General features: G+C 44.9%; 2 protein-coding genes and 1 long non-coding RNA gene across 8 annotated transcripts in view; 1 reads left to right on the top strand and 2 right to left on the bottom strand.

The window, feature by feature from the left end:
- Window positions 1-12916, bottom strand: part of LOC131138484 (pecanex-like protein 3) — a 16945-nt gene extending 4029 nt beyond the window's left edge. The window contains exons 1-34 of the mRNA XM_058087432.1: window positions 12574-12916; window positions 11339-11827; window positions 10677-10885; window positions 10453-10558; window positions 10330-10369; window positions 10156-10251; window positions 8331-10031; window positions 7720-7849; window positions 7400-7569; window positions 7148-7205; window positions 6939-7080; window positions 6698-6855; window positions 6447-6600; window positions 6328-6360; window positions 6066-6237; window positions 5868-5978; window positions 5683-5774; window positions 5498-5607; window positions 5189-5294; window positions 5019-5111; window positions 4770-4920; window positions 4107-4251; window positions 3756-3933; window positions 3564-3672; window positions 3353-3482; window positions 3221-3279; window positions 2915-3130; window positions 1898-2151; window positions 1389-1619; window positions 1208-1311; window positions 968-1115; window positions 649-879; window positions 311-585; window positions 73-242 (exon numbers count right to left, since the gene is read on the bottom strand). Of these exons, the coding sequence (XP_057943415.1) occupies window positions 73-242; window positions 311-585; window positions 649-879; window positions 968-1115; window positions 1208-1311; window positions 1389-1619; window positions 1898-2151; window positions 2915-3130; window positions 3221-3279; window positions 3353-3482; window positions 3564-3672; window positions 3756-3933; window positions 4107-4251; window positions 4770-4920; window positions 5019-5111; window positions 5189-5294; window positions 5498-5607; window positions 5683-5774; window positions 5868-5978; window positions 6066-6237; window positions 6328-6360; window positions 6447-6600; window positions 6698-6855; window positions 6939-7080; window positions 7148-7205; window positions 7400-7569; window positions 7720-7849; window positions 8331-10031; window positions 10156-10251; window positions 10330-10369; window positions 10453-10558; window positions 10677-10885; window positions 11339-11491 (6235 nt within the window). The 5' untranslated portion in view covers window positions 11492-11827; window positions 12574-12916. The remainder of the gene's footprint in view (window positions 1-72; window positions 243-310; window positions 586-648; window positions 880-967; window positions 1116-1207; window positions 1312-1388; window positions 1620-1897; window positions 2152-2914; window positions 3131-3220; window positions 3280-3352; window positions 3483-3563; window positions 3673-3755; window positions 3934-4106; window positions 4252-4769; window positions 4921-5018; window positions 5112-5188; window positions 5295-5497; window positions 5608-5682; window positions 5775-5867; window positions 5979-6065; window positions 6238-6327; window positions 6361-6446; window positions 6601-6697; window positions 6856-6938; window positions 7081-7147; window positions 7206-7399; window positions 7570-7719; window positions 7850-8330; window positions 10032-10155; window positions 10252-10329; window positions 10370-10452; window positions 10559-10676; window positions 10886-11338; window positions 11828-12573) is intronic.
- Window positions 12527-16096, top strand: LOC131138489 (uncharacterized). 2 transcript variants are annotated; one of them, XR_009132095.1, is made up of 4 exons: window positions 12527-12821; window positions 13477-13663; window positions 14379-14451; window positions 14838-16096. It is a non-coding gene; the product is annotated as an uncharacterized LOC131138489 (long non-coding RNA). The 2 variants fall into 2 exon arrangements; XR_009132094.1 differs by having other exon boundaries at window positions 12527-12834.
- nrxn2a (neurexin 2a) overlaps window positions 14109-19820 on the bottom strand; it is a 166647-nt gene continuing 160935 nt past the window's right edge. The window contains exon 26 of one of the 5 annotated variants that reach the window (XM_058087433.1): window positions 14109-19820. In XM_058087433.1, the coding sequence (XP_057943416.1) occupies window positions 19015-19820 (806 nt within the window). In that variant the 3' untranslated portion in view covers window positions 14109-19014. The other 4 variants (XM_058087434.1, XM_058087436.1, XM_058087437.1 and 1 more) reach the window with 4 other exon arrangements.

The following is a 19820-nucleotide window of genomic DNA, read 5'->3' as shown; positions in this document are numbered from 1 at the left end:
GTCCACTAATAAAAACAATATAAAGTAACAATAGTTTAAACTGTTGTGAAGCAGAGAGAGTAGAGAGCATACCCAAAGAGGGCTGCAGCGTGGTGATGTGTGGCTGGGGAAGGCTGGAGGCCGGCGTGCTCTGTGTGGTGTGGATGGCCGTGTTGGTATTGATGGATGTTGAGCCGCCGCCGCAGTCCGAGTCTTCAATGTTTCCTCCGCTGTTGCAACCGGCGCCACATCCTTTTTGCATCCTGCAGAGAGGCAAACTGTCACAGTTGTAACCCCTGAACACGAGAAGCCCATATCCAAGACTTTGTACCTGTCCCAGCTGCTGATGAGCCAGTTGTAAATGTTGTGCGGGCTCACAGGCCCACCCCACACGGCACGCAGCTGACCATGACTCCCTGCGTAAGATGTGGTGAGGGGTGACACGTAGATGGGGTAGCCGATCGGCTGGTCACACGATGAGTTGATCATATTTCTCAGGGCCTGCTTTGCGTTCTGAATGCTGCCGCGCTCTGGGTTGCGGTTTCGCAGGAAGACCAGCTCCTGCTGTTGGCCCGCCCACAGCCCACGCACGCACTCTCTGTTGACCTGTGGAGGGAGCACATAGGAGGTCAGATTTCAGAACCACTGAAAGATGGAGGAGGTGGTTACCTTGATGACCCGGAAGCTGAGGAACCTCTTGTTCAACATGATGATCTTGTACTCGTCGCTGCCATCATCCATGATGTGACGCAGCGCCAGCAGTGAGGGCATGTTTGCTAGGATAGCGCTGCGCCAAACGGGGTCACCCTCGTGTGATATTAACATCTTCTCCTCATTGGCGGTGATGGCATCATACAGCACTGTGGGGTCCTCGTACTCATCCGGAGATGTAAAGTGGTCCTGAAGGAGGCCAGACAGGGGGCATTATTCTCAGTTGCGGGGGTTTGCCTCTTGTGAAGATGTTTCCTGCCGGTCAGAGGAGTGATACCTGATGTAATTTGAGGGACATCCGCACTCCGGGTGCCACGACTCGATTTAACAGGTCCATATCTGCAAACACCCACTCGTCCCGAGGAGACGTAATCCGAAAGTCTCCCTTGAAGAGTGCGTGGAGGCCGTAAAGGAACGGCTCCAAGCTGAACAAAACAAAATAAGGTATAGACAAGAAACTCTTGCATGTTAGAGCAGAAAACACCAAGTGTATACCAGCACGAGTTGGTGGTCTTACCTTGCAGACATGCTGTGGGAGGCAGTGCCCAGCGCTCTCCTTCCCAGAATACACAACCCAAAACACAAACTGACGAGTGGAGAATCTTTTTCACTTGTCACAGGCTGCAAGACAAAGGAAGTAGAGGTCTAAAACTATGCATTTCATTTGGCAGTACAAATATTGTGGTGTGAAGTCATACTGTTTGACGCCTGCTGTTGCAATACTGAATCCAGTCCACGTAAACCATGCAAAAGGAGGAGGGAGTGATGCCGGAAGCCCTGTGGTCATAGTCCTCATCTATATTCAAATTGAAAGTGGGGTCGCTGTCGACATAGTTGGGCCCAAGACATGGCCGCAGTGCCTCCTGAATGGTCTCGTTGGCCAACCACTCCTCCAGTTTGGGTGAGCGGCTCACGTAGTAAATGATGCTCTGTCAACAAAGCAAATATTTGCATGCATGAGAATTATGTTATTTGTGGCATTATTTGAGGTTATGTTTCCTGGTAAACGTTATATAATGGATATCATGACTTGGCAACAACCAATTTCATTTCAATTCATGTAGAAATCAAAACAGGAAATCAACAAGTAAGGAATCAAGTCTGATGAGGACATACTTTTAACTGAAACAAAGCCACCACACAGAGTATTTGTACAAGCTTTTTTTCTTCAAGGGATTTTTCCTTGTCGCCAAAGTGGACATCTCACCTTGACGTAGTACGTGATGAGGATCTTGCGGAGGTCAAACACTTGCAACATGGAAGCGGCATTGTTGTCGCTGATGCTATAACCCTCCAACACGTACTTGGTGGCCGCCACCTCCCAAGCGAGCCAGCGTTGTCCGAAGGCGGCATTGAACGACAGCATATGAGGCAAATGACCGGGCTCGCAGCAGCAGCATCCCTCATCCTCTTCCACGCCCTCCGTAATGGCCTCTACCTCCCTCTGCTGACAGTAGGTTCCTGTGGGGAGGGGAAATTATTATTACATTGATACAAAAAGTTTATTTTGTAGTTTGTAGTCCTCTGTATAGTAAGTTGTTGACACAGACAAAATATCAGAAACACCTCAATATGATGGACAAGAAATCTAAATTTAAAATGCAGTCCAACCTTGGCTTCGGTACGCCCCAGTCCTTGTATGACCCAGTTTTCATTTTTGTGAAAATTGTGTCTCCATTATAACATTTTGCACATGACATTCTAGTCCATTTGCCCTGTACTGTATACTTTCGATGAATCGAGTGTGCAATCAAAGCTCTCTATGGTTTGCTGACTCACTGTCTACTATAACCACTCACTAAATATATATTTTTGTTACAAATTTTGCATGTTTGGAAGAGATTAATTGGATTTACAATTACATTTAGTTTTTGTCTGAACTTTTAGACCAAATAAATAACCAAAACTGAGGTATCACAATGTAAATGCATACTTTTTAAAAGCAAAATAAAATAAAATTTCAATAAATCCATATGTACACTGGCCTCTCTTCTAAAAAAATGCAAAACTGAAGCTCATTAATAACTAACATGACATGGCCTGGTTTCTCTAAATAGTTGTGTTTGGATGAGAGCACTTCATAAATACAAGCGGTGCCAGAACATACTGCTTGGCAACGATTCAACTGGGTTGATTCCCATGAGAGGTTCAGGCGAAATCATTTATTTTTATAACTTATCTAGCTTTTCATAGCTATTCATATTCCTTCAATTTGAGAACACACCTCTGAACTCCAGACCCCTGAGCTGGAAGGTAACCAGGCCGTTGCCGATCTCGATGATGTGCACCAGAGCATTGAGGTAGTCGGAGGCAAGGATGAAGCAGTCGCCAGTGTTGTAGTTGCCCCAACGGCCGAGCAGCAGGTCTCCACACAGGCTGTGCTGCAGCGAGCGTGTCAGATGCTCATAGAAGATGGAGTTCAGGTTGTTGTCATCGGCACCTTGGATGAAAAGAAGGCACCAGAGAAACAGTTACACATCACAACAGCCATGTTAATGCATACAAGATGAGGGTAAATAAATAAGCATACCTGGATTACGATCAAGCTGAGTGGCAAGTCTGGTGTTGGAGTGGTCAACCCGCTTGGTGCTGTTAGCAACATAGACTAGCATTAGTACAAATTGTGTGTTATCGCTGCATATGTAGAAAAAAAAAAACATACTTGTAGTCCCGCTCCCAGAACTTAACAGGTCTGGTGTAGGAGGTGACAAACACCGCACTACCAAGGACGGGGTTGAGTGGGGTGGAAACAATGGCAGAAAAGATAGCCTGTACAAACAGCACAGCAGAATCTGCAGAGAAATTGAGTTAAGGGCATGTCATGATATAACAGAACAATCATCGAAGTGTATCACATAATTGTTAAAGGATACGTGGCACAGCAAAGGGCTGAGCGAAGGCATGGAAGGCTGAGCCCCATGTGATCTGCCAGGGAGCGATGTATGTCAAAACAAATCGTAATTTATATAGCAGGTCCCACATCTGAGAAGAGAAGTTGCATTAATCGTCACTACACTACTCATGACAAAAAAATGTCTGACATGACCGACGATGTGTGTCCTGACCTTGCTGAAAAGAATAGACATGAAGTAGTAGTCAATCAGGAAGGTCTCTGAAAAGTGTGGGTAGTCGAAGTGGAAGAAGAGTGTGGTGAAGCACAGCGTGACGTACTGCTGTGACGGGGCACAGAAGGACGAGCGCAGCAACTTCATGCCAGCCACTGAGATGAAGAGTGCTCGGCTGCTGAAGGAGTCAAGACAGACACTTCATGGGGGACAAACCCACACCATTTTCACATATTTTGCCCCTTTAATGGCTAAATAACTAATTAGTATGATGCTGTTCACATCTTTGGCCAACACAAACCACACATTTTTTTTTTCAGAACAGTGGTGCGGAACTTTGTTGTGACTTACTAGATATCCAAGTCTTTATGGTTCTGGCCGACAGCGCGTGCCTCCGTCGTGAGGGAGTTGAGCACGACAGCCGGGTAGATGAAGTATTTCTCCACACACTGAAGCCATGCATATAGCTTCTCAAACCACATCAGCTGAGCAGCATCTGGTGACAAACAAAAATAACTTGTAAAATGTATGTTAAAAAAAAACAATCCTAATGGTATTATAAAAAAAATAACAAAAGTGACTAAATATTGTATGTGCAATCCAATACCTGTATCAAAAAATATTAGAAACACCCCTCTGTAATAATGCAGTGCAGTTCTACAGCACAGCAAAGCCGATTATCAATAAAATAATGTTAAATAAACATTGTGATGTTATTTTAGACTTACAAATTTCAACTGGTCCTACACAGTAAGCTCTAGCATATCTGCTAAAAATGTGACGCTGTTCAACAGAAAAAAAAAAAGATTATCAGAATGTGGTGCTGGCACACTGTGTGAAAATCCCTTAGAGATGATGGAGGTTAAATGCATTTCTCAGCAGCACTTCAACTTGAGACCTTGCTGGTTTTCATTTAATCCACAGTGATGCTTCCAGGGGGAGAAGCTGATAAAGCTCCTTACATTTTCCAGTGACTCGAGTGAGAGCGGATAACGAGAACAATGAGACACTCACCTCGGACCTCAAACTGACTGTACTCTTTGGACCGGAGCACAGGGTGAGCCAGGCAGAACCAAGGCAGCTGTTTGCGGAGCTGAGGCAAAAGATAGTGGGTAATGAAGCCGACTACTCCCGCAAGGATGTACAGGACAAAGCTGAGAGCAGGCTGTGGGGCAAGAGCACAAAAGAGGATAAGTGATCATTTGCAACAAAATACCTTTTGGAGAGAAAGTGTCCAAAGTCACGCCCTAAACTCATACTAACTTGTAGTGCAATGAACACTGTGCTGGCACTGATGGCAAAGGTGATCACGGCCATGAGGGGACACATGACAAGGTCTGAATGAAGAATCTCTTTCTACGTTTGAGAAGGAAAAGGAGTTTTAAAAATGTCAAAATATTTCAAAGAACAGGTGTGTCGGTTTTGATTTGTACCACAGAGTTACGCAGCTTCTCTGGCAGCGGGTCCTTGATCTCCACAGGGGGTTCTTCTGGTGTACGGTTCTCCAACTCGGGGAATAACTTGGACCGCACCAATGACCTGAATAAGAGAATTTAGGAATAATGACAACTCACATGTGAGACAAGTCAAATTTTGTTGGCGGACAGTCACTACACTGCTGATAGGGATGTCAAACAACTTAATATCAACAAATCTGAATATGCTATAGTGCGACTGCTGAGAATTGTTGAAAAAAGATATAATGTGGGCCCTTCAATTACCCCATGAAGCAATATACTGACCACGGGATGGTAGGATCGCTGCTTTGACGGCTCAGGTGGTAGGACAAGGCCAACAGCAAGCCGCAAAAGACAGAGAACAGTACTGGCACATGGGCATCCCCCCACGGCGCCTTTGAGGCAAGAAAAACACACATGCAGCTTTAAACCATGAAGCTTCTTCAAACGCAGCAAAGTGCTGCACTTACAGTGATGGCACCCAGGCAAAATCCATACAGCAGAGCGGCCACCAGCACGCTGCGTATGAGGCTAAACAGAGATGAGAGGGGGCTGGTGGTAGCTGGGGAGAAAAAAGGAGAGTGAATCAATACAGTGCCAACAAGATGCAAGTATGCTTTTAATAACCAACTACACATGTCGCACGCGCTCTTACCCGTTCCACCAAAAACGTGCATGTCGATCTGTTCCAACAGACACATAACAAATGTATTGACCTGAGGTAGCAAGCCAAACAGGAAGATGACCGGGAAACACAAGGCCAACACTGTCAGGGTGATAAAAAGACAATATGTGATGAAAATCATGTAATAATAAAGTTACATTTACATTTAATGCAAATGTGCAGATTTACCCAGGAGCATATCTCTGACACAGAGCAGGAAGTGTGCGGAGAAAAAGGTGACGCCATACAAGGAGACAGGTTGCAGGCTGCCTGAGCGGCCGGACAAGTCAAAGACCCAGATCAACACGCAGCACAAGCAGAAGTAAACAGGCCGACTGTACACGATGATCCAGTTATGACCCTGTTCACAATAAAGGGGTACAACTGCATGTTACATAAAGTTATTATAAAGCAAGATACATCAACACATGAGGGTGAACATGGAACTCACGTGCATGGGAGAGGCTGCATCTGGTTGTACGCTCTGAAACAGAGAAGGAACGCTTAGAAGCTTTATAAATGCCACATGGATTGGGTACAAACTGCCTGCATGTGTGACATAGTTTATACCTTGAGTAAGGAGTACTGGCAGCTTGCAATGACCAGGCAGAACTGGAAAACCCAGATGTCCCTGAAAAAGCCCTGGAGAAGCAGTTGGAACCCCAGAAAGGCCACCAAACTGGCAAGTACCACAGCAAACACATTTTCTCCCACACGTCGGTTCCTGGCGACACAGTATAATATGTTTCTATATATTAACAAATTACCAAAAACCAAGGTGTCAAATGTGGTAGCGTGTCTGTGGTACTGGTCTGGCGTACCTGTCCAACAAGGCCAGAAGAGCTAATCTATCATAGCGAACCCTTAACCACTTCCCAGGCAATACCCAAAAACGATAGTACTGTTTGGGTTTAACCTTCTCTTCAATCATCAGTGTGTTCTCTTGGGACTCCTGCAGAGACTCGTGATCCAGGTCAAACTGCAGACATGTTGAGATGGGTTTTAAAAAGGTGCTAACACTGAATGAGAAGTCCAACTAATGGCAAGAAAATTAGCGCTAACCTCAGGCATTTCCAGAGGCACCCTGCGCACCTGCATGCCCTGTAGGACCACTGGTCTGGGCTGCAGCATGGACAGGACAGGTGCTCCTTCCTGGACCTCCGTGGAGGTGAAGCTTGAGGACTGGGACTGCCTCTCCCTTTCCCTGCAAGCAAGCGCTTTAGCTTTCAGCAATGCTAATTTTCAAAGTAGGACAAATAAACTCAACTTACTGAACGGGATCCTCGTAACCTCCTCCAGCAGGTCCAAATGTGTAAGATCTCTTCACTCCTAATGCAGAAACATTTAATTCCATTTCCAGCTCTTGACCCTGCTTGAATTCTTAAAAAGGGAGTGATCCTCTCTTCCTTTTTAAACGAGACATGAAAGCTGCATGGATCCTCTCATTTAACTCCTCATATAAAATTAGCAGAGCTACTTTTATTCGGAAACTGTCGAGCTTATTCCTTGACTACCAGACTCACCGCTCTCATCAAAAAAGTAGTGCACGGCACCCTCTGATGTGTCGTCAAAGGTGGAGGCCTCGTGGATACCACTGCGGGGGAGCAGGAGTGATGAGGCAAACTGTAAGGCGGATGGAAGGGTGCGGGTCCGTGAATGGGAGGAGGTCCGAGCCCTTTGTAGGTCCTGGAGGCTAATAGAACCAGTTTAAAAAAGAAATAGGATGAGAAAATGATTAAATATTTGCAGCCTTCACACCTCTTAAGCACTCTTAAGCATCACTTGGCAATTATGTGTGCTATGATAAACACACACAAGCAACTTTTTAATTACTGGGGCTGACCTGGGAGGGGATCCCATGGTGGAGGGAGGTGGTGTTGGGTTGGTCCCAGCATTGTGTCGCCTGCGGATGGCTTGGGTCCTCTTTACACTGCTGACAGAGTCGTGCTTGCCTCCTTCCTCTGGTGCCAGGGCTGCAAAGGACCCAATTGTAACGTTCAGTAGCAGGCAGAACATTGGTGGCTTACACTGTGTTACCAAGGTGTGATGGAGATGAAGCTTTTGCCAGATCAAGGTTGACTGCTACATGGCGATCGGAAGTATAATGCTTGGTGGAAAATATGTGTGCAACAAGATGACAAAAACTGACCACCTTTATGCATCTGGGATGTAATATAAGTGATCAATTAAGTGTTTAAACCAGACTCTTTTCTTCCCATCCCTTGAGAGTTTCAAAACGCACAATGAGTTTGGTTGTATTAAACTGCTTGTTAACTGCCAATATTTGTAATTTTAGATGCAGTTAAACGGTAATCCAAGACTCGTTATTTTACTGATATCGGCCCAATAGCCAATATCAATAATGCATCGTGACACCCCTAGTGGAAACAAGTCTTATACATTTTTAATCTTTATTCGACAACATGAGGCAAAACATAAGTTACATCAGCTTACCTCCTCCTACTGCCCCCTCCTCAGTCAATTCCCCTGCTCGCCAACCCATCTGGTTGCCAGTCCAAGAGCCACCAAGAGAATCCAGGCGATGATGATGAGGTCCTGGGAAGCTGTCCATGTGAATGGTGCGAGCCTCCAAGTCAGACTTGGACATGGTGAGAGTGTGAGGTGCAGGGGTGGACGTGGAAGGCATGGTATGTAGATTAGAAAGCGGAGCTGTTGCATTGTTTTGACTTGAACCTGCTCCGTCCATACTGAGCACCCTCGCGTGCGTCTTAGCGCTGGCTGTACTCGACGAGCGCTGAGCAGCATGGGAATGTGAGGGGCCACCAGGTTCTGCTAAATCCTTCTCGATTGGAGTGGGTGGTAAAGCGGCTGCGGCGAGTGGTAATGCAGCCCCGGCATTAGCGAGTTCTGGGGAGTAGCAGGAGGTAGAGGAGCTGGAGTCGTCTTCGTCTGAGCTGTAGCGGCGCTGAGAGCCCAGACTGGATGCGGCGCTCATGTCGCTACCATCATCCTCATCGCTGGAATCCTCAAAGAGACTTTCACTGTAAGCCTTGGCGCCAAGCCGGTTGCGCACGGGGATGTAATCTCTATGTTGTCTATGATTGTGGTGACGCCTGTAAGAAGCGCAGTCAAAACTACTACTTCCTGCCCCGGCTCGCCTTCGAGGAGCTTTCCGTCGGCCTGGCCTGTGGCCCACACTGCTGCCACTGGCCCGCAGTAGCTTTAAGTCTTTGGGTCGCACAACCTGCTGAGCAGATTGATCCGACAGCAGGAAGGGGGTTGAGGATATGGGCAAAGCGGGCTCGGAGCTCACTGAACCCAGGGCCAGCCCTGAGGGCACAGAAGTAGCTTGCCTTGGTGGAGGTAGGGGAGGCACAGGGGCGGTTCTGTCTAAATCACAAACATCTGAGTGACCGCTACTCGAAGGGGAAGAGTTGTGGAAAATGGGGGCTTGTGCAATGTCAGAAGGTGCAGGCGGTAAATCGTCTCCTTCAACAAGTGTCCTGTCGAGAGCCTGGCTGGGGGAGAGATCTTTGGAAGGGGAGCGCAGCAGCACACTGTCAGACAGGTTATCTGTGTCACTGCCATCCTGTCCTGCTGAGACTTCTGCAGTCTTGGGGACATTATCCCCCGCCGCAAGTGCCGACGTCTGTCCATCTGAAAGTTTGGGTTGGCTGAATGATGGACTTTCAAGCTGAGTGGAGTCTGTCTTTTCACTGCGATAGCTGCTTACTGTGCTCAGCGTCTCACGGTCAGTGGTGGCTCCACCTCCACTGAAGCAGCTGTCTGTGGATCCAGCAGCTAGTGCCACCCCACTACGGCATCCCGGGTGCTCAGTCCCAGGCACAAAGACCACTGGATCAAGGCCCAAACCCAAAAGATTTTCACTCAGCTCCTCACTTAAGCTACTCTTTATAAGAGGGCTAAGGGGGGTCTCCCCAAGGCTCTCAGACTCAGCAGAGGGGGCGAGGGGAGAATAAGCTAACCCATTGTCCTCGGGGATCTTTTGAGGCGCCTCCACCTCCTGCAATGGCTCTTTCTCGCCTCCGTCTTCTTGACTGGAAGGTGAAGGGGGTACAGACAGATATTCTCCTGGTTCTCCAAATCCGGAGGCCATTCCGGAGAGTCCCATGAGACCTGGGAAGTTACCTCCCAGAGCAGCAGCAATGCAGGACTGGACCATGCTGGGAGCTCCTGACAGAGATGCATGAGTTATATATTAAATTATACTGCATTAAACACTAATCCAACACCCTGTCATGGTGCTGGTAGGCACAATGAAGACAAACTGGGACTATACAGGCATGAGCTGACTTACTGATGGTGTCCTGAGAACTCTGCCGCAGCATCTCCCGATGAGCCGAGGTAACAATTACATTATTGCTTCCCTGTTCCCGCAATAACTCTCTGATATCTGAAGTCAGCAAAAATGGTTTAACTACACAGCATACATAAATAATTGAGGTATCAATGGAAGGATAAAAACACTGACCCTTTGTTCCCCCTGTATCCTCAAGTTGTGGTAAGAACTCCTAGACAATAAAAAACAAAAAAAGATGAATCAAAGATGAGAAGTCAAAAGGCTTGGTCATCAGCTTTGGAGGATGTTCCTCACCGACACCTGGTTGAGTCCAAACAGCGAGTGCTGAGAGCTGCATCGCACTGGAGGTGTTGAGTTGACCTTCCTAAACACAGTCATCTCCACACCAGCATGGATATCCCTGTGAGGAAGACACAAATTAAAAGTTGATCATTTTTGACAAAACTGGAATTAGTGTTATGAACAAGTTAACACTAATTAACACTAATTCCACTTTAGAAAAAGCACAAGGTCCTCACCTGGGTTGATTCCCATCATGGGCGCCCGAGCCTTCATCCCCCTCTTCTGTCCTTGGAGCATCGGCGGTGAGCGAGGCCTGCTTCTTCTCGATAATCTCCCCAAGGTCGAACATGGCGTGAAGACGGTAGTTGACCACTTTGATGGCGGTGAAAAAGATGGCCACTGCGGCAGAGTACAAGCCTGCTACCACCAAGCTGGCGGGGAGAGCCTGTGGGGGAGTGAAAGAACATTAGGAAAAACTATTTCACAAACATATCATGAAAACTAAAATCTGTGTTAAACGGAAACCATTGAGGTTTTACAGACTAGTGTTGATTCTCACAGCAACGTATGACACTTCCCAATGTAAGACGGTGACCTACGCTGTGGGTTTCTACCTGATTCTCTGTAATGCAAATTCTCTAATCATCAAATTGTGATGAGGCACATTTGTTGTTTTTAAGTTTTACTATATCATGGTTAACTTCTTTTTACACTTGTATGACAATTAAGAATGTTAAATTGTTGTCTGTACATTTAGTGGCTTTATGATGGTCGGGTCACAATTTTACCCTGGAACAGTCATTCAATTTCCTTTATTATTATTATTATTAATAATAATAATAATTTCCCATCATTTTACAGTCGTACTGACATTAGACCTTGGTGAAAAAACACTCACCATGTACAGCAGAAAGGGGAAGGCCAGCAGAAATATCCACAGGTAGAGATGGAAGCAGTTGGAGAAGGTGCTCTGATGAGGGTCCACATACCACCCTCCAGTGAGAGAGGCCCACACGCCCTGTCGCAATATCTGAAGTGCTTGGGAGCCCATCTCTCCGCCTTCAGGGGGAACCCACAGCTGAAATAGTCGCTCCAACACTGTCGCCGACAAAACTGTGGAGTTGGAGCCACAGTGTCTTCAGTCTATGATGGCACTTCCATTCGGGATGGCAGATCAAGCAGGACTGTCTCATAGAGGACAACAGTTCTGTGTCTCAGGTGTGTGTACACTTCAGTAAAGGTCAGGAGTCTTTGCACATCCTGGCACTGGTGTGTGCTCCCCCCCTGCACAAACGATGCCACGCTCCAGCTTAATCCTTGATGGGTAATCAGGTGAGAGACTTTGCGGCACATTGGCAACCCTTAGAGTGTGTGAGAAAACACTCATCTGTAGGAGAGATTAAAACCCACGTTAAGAGATTTCTATCTATTTTGGCAGCACAGAGTTAGATATAAAAATAAATGTTGTTTATTTTTGGGAACACTTTAAATAAGTTTGACCAAAGTTTCCAATCAGTAGACTATATATAAACATATAAAAAAGTAATATGTATGAGGTCTTAATGCTAGGCTGTGGGCTTTCTGCAAGCTCCCTTTTCTATTAAGGTAAATATACATAATAAAATAGAAGACCAATATGTAAGCAACATCTCTCAGTGCAGTACCAGGCCACTGCAAATGAAATTAATATACAATAACATTAACTAAGCTTTCCCATGTGAAATGATGCTGCCACATGATACAAAGTAGTATATGTTTCACGGCCTATTATGGTGTTCTCCCAACTAGATGACATTTTCCAACAAGCATTAGCAGGCTAACAAACAATTTGGCCTAGCTTGTGATACATGATTATGATCGGGACAACCTGCAGCAGATCGAAACACACTCTCGGTGTGTGCGTGTAGACATAATCATTCGTGGCGGTAAAAAGCAGCACAGGCGCTGACATTGTGTGTTAACATTAGATGATATAAAAAGGTAAGTAGATGGTAGGCTAATGCTAGGCCTGCCTGCTGTGGCTGCTCGCTGTCAAGCTCGTGAGCTGGGTAAACACCAAGTAAAAACATGATCGCCACATAAACGCTTAGTTGTTAGAGTTAGATAAGAACCGTACTGAGTAATTGTACTCACACTTTGATCCAAGCACAGCGATCAATTAGCTTTAGCCGTCCAGCTTGCCTCATATCCTTCTTCCGCATCCAGTCCTTGCAAAATCTCAGAGCTTTCCTTCCCAGGATGCTAGCAAGCAGTAGGCGATGGCCAAAAGATGTAGCCCGACTTGCCCCCACTGACGAGGGGCTAAATTGTAATTTCCCGAGGGTCTTCTTTCACATTTCAGACGGACAGAAGTGCTTCTTTAACGGGGACCTCGTCTCATGGTGAGCAACTTTGGTAAGACTGTGTTTGACAATGTTTCCAAAAGCAGTGCTAACTGTGGAAGCTAATGCTACTAGCCAACAACTAGTTGGCTCACACATGCGCGCGCACGCACACACGCTCAAGTGAGTAATCTGCGAAGTATTTCCGTGGTGCTGATTGGACGCACGAGATGACGTCACTGGGCGGGGCTTCACGCCTTGCATTTAAAATGCACCACAAGTTGATTTGAGAGCGTTGGACTGTATCTAAATTCTGTACATGGGATGTTGCTTTTAAAAAAAAACCAATATGGTTACTGATGTGACTCCCTCCTTGTTGCTAACATATAATGTAATTTAAAATCTGTACAGAATTAATTACATTTCATTTACATTACATTTATTTTTTTTATTTAACAATACATGTATTACTTTAGATTTAACCACAATTGTTTTTTACTTATTTCTAATTTAACTATCCCACTTTTACAATTAAATTAAATTTAACAATTTAGATTTTAATTTTATTTTATTTAATTTCACCATTTCACAATTTCATAATGCGGCTGCCCTTTAATATTTCCCCCCTCCTATATTGCTATAACCAGAATTTAATTTACATAATGAAAATAAAATGTAATATAACAATATGCTGCTCTGCCTCCTTCCCCTCCAGTGTAGAGTTGTCAGTTGCATCTCATCCTGATGCGTCCTGGATGCCTCCCTATGAGGTGCTCCGGGCATGCCCAGCCGGAGGAGGCCCCGGGGCAGACTTGGAACATGCTGGAGGGATTGTGTCTCACAGCTTGCCTGGTAGCGCCTCGGCGTTCCCAGATAAGACGAAAAAAATGGATGGCTGGATGGTAACAATGTTTAATTATTGTGTTTTATTTAATGTAATTTAACAATATGTTTATTAATATGGCTGGAGTTTAATAATTTGCCTCACCCATGTTGCTAAGCTACACCATTGCAATCCAGAAAAAATGCCAAAAAATATAAATACAAAATATAGGGAACATGCTGGATCTGCAGCAGGAAGCTTGGGGGTAAGGCAAGGCATGTTTATTTATTTATAGAGCACCATTTGTACGCAAGGTAATTCAAAGTGTTTACAGGGTGGGAAAATAGTTGTTCTATGGTCTTTGACCTTTGACCATGATCATATATTTGCATTTACTGGGATAGGCTTCAGCATAAGCGGTATAGAAAATGGATGGATGGATATACTGCATTACCGTGATGTGGAAGAAACAAATAGTTTGCATAAACAAACTCTCCTACTCATTTTTTTTAAACACCCACCCCTTTGGTATTATCTGTGTTATTGTTTTTTGGACAAATGGTGCTGTTATTCAACGCTTTCTACTTAAATTTACTTACAAAATTGGAAGTAAAATTGCCATGGTGCAAAATGACTTTACAGGGCCACGGGTGAGATTTTAAATAAGACAAACAAACAATCCATCAGAGTTCCATGCTTGCCTTTGCTAAAAAATAATAAACAGTTCAGAAAACAAGCTCATTTTTGGAGCTAATAAGATGACTCTCCAGCCTACAGTTCTTTGTTTTTTTCAGCAGGGGGTAGTCCAACAACACCAAAGCCATCACTGCTGCTGAACACAAAGATGAACACCACCCCTCACAGGAGGTGAAACTCATATAGCAGGCTTCCATATAAGAATGACAGAAGACAGGATGAATTAATTATTACTCTACTTTTGACGGTTTAGATGTTTTTCTCATGCAGTGTGTAATGTAGATGTGTCAGAATTCTACATCATATCTAGGATTCATAGATCCAACAGACATTATTGTATGATATGTACTTTGTTACATGTAGAATGTAGCCATCATATATTATGCAATATATTTTGATCATGCATCCATCCATCCATTTTCAATGACACTTATCCTCACCAGGATCACAGGGGTATGCTGGAGCTTATCCCAGCTGTTTTAAGATGATAATATATTAATAATATATTATTTAAATATGCATTTTTCCATCTATTTTCTGTTTTGTGCTTGCATTAGGGACAACAAAAAACTCCACTACAGCTTTTCAATCGTATAATAAATATTGGACATCACAGCATTAACCAGGCAGACTGAGGCGTCGCCTGAAGCAGAGGGGAGGAGGAGGAGGAGGAAAAGAGCGAGAGAGGATGATGATGAAACTCAAGTGTAAGAGACATTTGTGAAAGATATCATGACCTGCAACTTGTGTGAAATGCTGTTCTTCTGTGTTTAACGCCTTGCTGCCAAACTGTGAGGACGCTGGAAGATGACTAGTGGGAATTCATTGAATGGATTTATCCTGCTTGTAGAGAGAGTGGAACCTTTTAGCACGCATGATGTACTATGTAGTGGTCACATGATTTATGCTTTAATTAAAACCATAATTGCTTCAGATATTCCACTCCTAAATCATATGTTTTAGTTCTTTGAAGGGCTATGCATTCATTAATGCATCCCAATTTCATTCATTTATCATTATTACACAAGTTATTGCTTAGTCTACTGCTATATCCTGTATACATTATTCAATGTTTCTGTATTTCTTCATTCATTCATTTTTTACCGCTTATCCTCACGAGGGTCGCGGGGGTGCTGGAGCCTATCCCAGCCCTCTTGGGGCGAGAGGCGGGGTACACCCTGGACTGGTCGCCAGCCAATCACAGGGCACATATAGACAAACAACCATTCACACTCACATTCATACCTATGGAGTGGCCAATTAACCTAGCATGTTTTTGGAATGTGGGAGGAAACCAGAGTACCCGGAGAAAACCCACGCATGCACTGGGAGAACATGCAAACTCCACACAGAGATGCCCGAGGGTGGAATCAAACTCAGGTCTCCTAGCTGTGTGGCCTGCGTGCTAACCACTCCTCCGCCGTGCAGCCCATGTTTGAAATAAATAACTAAAAAGAAAATAACATTACCATCAATGACAAGCGCATTTTGTCCAAGAAGCAGCACACGTAACACAAGTGTGTACAAAGTATATCATCAAGTGTATTTTTTTTGTATCTTTATGCACGTTCTGTACACATATTGAGACCCATTTCACATGAACACTATACAATAGCAATGAGTGAGGAATGGAGTATCTTCAGAGCACAGAGCAGCTCACGTCGAATGGCACTTTTCATAAAAAAGTAACAGGTAACCACAGAGCATGAATAATAAGTCAGTGTAGACAGAACCCAACAGAGGAGATGGCTTTATATTATTCGATCCATTGAGTAACAGATTCAGCACATATAAAATGCACAATGCAATAAAACAAAACCCCCCCAAAAAACATCTGTTTGTCCCATCCTTGTGTTTTCTCAGCTTAATCGAAGCCATGAATAATGCAGGGACATGAGATGTTTGCAGCTATCAGAGGAGAGTGTGCTTTTTGTCTGAGTCAAAGGCAATCTAAGATGGAACGTGTTAGGAGGAGCAGTGACAAGGTACATCGAAATATCAGAGAAATATCAATACAGTTCACACATTTCATTATTTATCTCATGGAATAGTCTTGAAGTCACTGATAGAAAAGAAAACAATACATGTTTGGCTGCTTTACAAGGAATATCTATGTCTCCACGATATGTTTACATTTCCTGTGTGCTTTTGGATCATCTCTTGACAGTTTTTTTAAGGAAGGTGGAGAGTGAGCTGGCTTCACTGTCACTTTCCGATAAGCCAGGATGGGAAAATGTTCTCCCACGCAGCCCCGAATTTGTGGGCCACATCGTTTTATGAAAGCTGTGAGGGAACGGGGGTGGGGGGGAAGCATCTCGGATGCTGATTCTTCTCCATACCTTTGCATCCGCGACTCCTCTTGAGTGTGTTAGGCTCTATATATACATACAAGCAATGTTTACAGAGATATACCTGCCACATTTACCCCTAATTGGAATGAAACGCGACATCGACCACACACAAATAAATGGTTTCCATCCTTCGTAGTGTACGGCTCACCAGCCAGAGTGCATGTTCACTTCCTTTTTTAAAAAAAATCCTCTATTTTTCATCCAAGTATCATCTCTTGCGGACAGAGGCAGGGCAGGCTGGGGAGGGCTTTAGACACACATTATGCAACATGGAGGCTGAAGATGTCGGATGATGTCTTTTTTAATAAAAGGCTTCCCTTTTTTGGAGTCTGGTCACAAATGCGGTGTCCTTTGCTCTTCTACGCCAGAAAGTCAGCAACTGTGACTGTTCTGCTTCATTACAGTGGATATAGAAAGTGAACACACTCCTGTTATAATACCAGGTTTCTTTCATGTAGAAAAAGTGAGTGAGTTTACTAAGCGAGTCATCATATGAGGGCATATTGACATAATAATTACAGATTTGAAAAGCCCTCGTCAAGGGTTTTCATTTGAGGTATCATTCGACGTGGGTTGCCTTAAGTACATTTTTGTTTAGTTATTGATAAACGTTAAACATAGGCAACTCCTTAAAGGGGACCCATTATGTTTTTCCTCTTTTCTGGCATCTAAATATTGTTACAATGTTGTATTCCTGTGTTACACCATGCCAAAGCTTCAGATAATAAGATTTGCAAATTTGGAAGTGAGCCCTGAAATTAGTTTTGGAAGGCTCTGCATTTGACGCAGAGTTCTACTGAACCAGGACTTCCTTATATGGGCTGCAGATTGCCTGCACTCGGGGTAGACGGGGGCCTACTGTTCCAGAAGTGTGACCAATCACAGCGGAGTGGGCTCGAATGAGGGCCCGGGTTGGAGTAAACTACACAGACCGTTTGGGAGGGAGGCAGGAAATCCAAGAAAATGCAGAGGCAGAGGCGCAGAGTCTGGAAGGTCTAGAAAGCTTTCTGTGTGGGTTATTGTGTGTAGCTGCTCTACAGGAGTCCATAACTCAATACATAGTCCTGAAAATGAGTATAATAGGTCCTCTTTAAGGCCAAAATAAATCAGATGAGCTATCTAGTTACCATATGTCCAGCAAGTTTGGAGACCATGTGATGAAAATGATCCAAAATCTAAGTTGACATTTGATTTGGGCCACTCCTTCAACACGCAGAATATTGCACTGGGGACGAGGAGGTGTATTCTTGGCAAATGTATAAAGCATGTGCATCTCTGCCGTGAGGCATCGAGCGTCTAGCCAGCCCAAGGCAGGAGAGAAAAAAACTAAAATTCTGCTTTGGGCCCCAGTTTGGCCAGGGGCAGACCTGATTCTTGTCCTAAACATGATAACACGTAAAAAGCTCCAAAGCTCCAAAGTGACTGCATATCTAGAAAGCTTTAATTTGACATACGACTCAATGTGGTTTGCCGCAAATAGATTTTTCACCTTGTTACCTCCTTAAGGTCAAGGCCAATTGCTAGCAAAAACCAAATCAGTTGAGTAGTATATAATTACTATATGTTCACTTCTCAGAATTGTACTGCAAAGCTGAAGCTGAAGAGGAATGTCACGTTTTTAAAGAAAATTAAAACCAAAGCTCAGACCTAAATCCAATAGGATGACCTGTGCACAAGACATGCTGGCGTCATCTACAACAGGATTCTCAACCGGTGGGCCAAGACCCAAAAGTGGCTCACAGAGCCTTGCCTTAGAAACAAATAAAATTAATTGTAATGTAATGATTCTTGCCTCTTCAAAATAAGTTAAAAATGAGTTTAACAAAATCTCTGCAATTTGGATCATTGCTCGTCATTGTGGCTGTTGGTTGGTCCCACAGCCAAACCAGTTGACAACCACTGATCTAAAAGATTAGGAGCACTTTTGTCAAATCAAAATGTGCCATTCTGATTTTTCACGCATATTGCCAATATAAAAAATAAAAGTGCTATTTTAACAGGGCTGTGTTCACTTTCCGCTGTATGATAATGGGGGATATTAAGACTTAAGACAGTTGACAAAACACTAAGGCAAATCTAGCTCGCTTCCTTTCATGGCGTCATATCTGCTACTGCATACTAGTACAGACAGCACCACCAGATATATGTCTCCGTCTAGCTTGTTAACACATAAAAATGATGTACTAGCAAGAGTTGGATGCCGAATGAGAGCATTAGTGGAGCTGTGAGGGAAATGTTAGTGTGAGCTGCAGCCTACATTGCACGGTTGCCTTAAGTGACCTGTGAAATGTCTTTGATGGTCAACCAGAATAAAAAAAAAAACGAAATACATGTGAGTTGAAAGTGGAGTACCCTCTTATCCTCTCAGTCCTCGCCCGCCTATTCATACGTAATATTCTTTGTCCTTGTTCTTTTTGCCCTTTGTGATTGCCTTGGCCACAGAGGCCGTTGCTGTGCTTTTGTCTTTGACCACCGTGCCGTTGCCTTCCACCGCAAAATTGTTGGCAAAATTGTGGCTCTGGTCTGCTGGGTAGGAGCCCTCGTCCCGGTTGCGGTACTTGTACATGGCATAGAGGAGGATTAGAATGCAGAGAGCAGCAGCAGCCACGATACCAACCACCATCCCCGTGGTGCTACTCGACTCCCTGATCACCTCCACGGCGCCCGGTTGGCTCTTTTCGTCGGAGGCTGTGGGGTCGGCTGTGGGCACATGGGGAAAATTGGGGGGGTAAGTTAGTCCCGGTGTGTTTCGGGAGGATGGGGGAGCAGGGGGCAGAAGCACCTGGTCACGGGTGTTCATTTTGCCTGCGGGGATGTGGAGCTGGTCAGGGTTGGTGGTGGGAACATAAGGGGGTAAGGGGCGGGGTTTCTGGACGCCTCCCTCACCTGCGGAGGGAGGTGGCGGAAGGACTGTCCTGTCAGTGACCAAAGGGGAGTTGTTATTATTGTAAAAGTCCTCGTCATCTGATTCCGTCATCTCCCCGGAGCCGAAGGCCGAGACCTCCACCGGCTCGCCACAGTCCTCCTGGTCCGGGGGGCAGGAGGGGTGAGGGGGTAGTATCATGGACTCTTTGGTGGTTTCGAAGGGGGACAGGAGGGTAGGGGGAGGAGGGATGACAGGGTAACGGGTGGCGATGGATGGGGGCTCAAGGGAATCCACTGTTATAATAGGCAACACTAATTCACCTC

Source organism: Doryrhamphus excisus, chromosome 11 (genome assembly GCF_030265055.1).
Source record: "Doryrhamphus excisus isolate RoL2022-K1 chromosome 11, RoL_Dexc_1.0, whole genome shotgun sequence".
In the NCBI taxonomy this organism is placed as follows: Eukaryota; Metazoa; Chordata; class Actinopteri; order Syngnathiformes; family Syngnathidae; genus Doryrhamphus; species Doryrhamphus excisus.
This window is presented reverse-complemented; position numbering and strand designations above follow the sequence as displayed.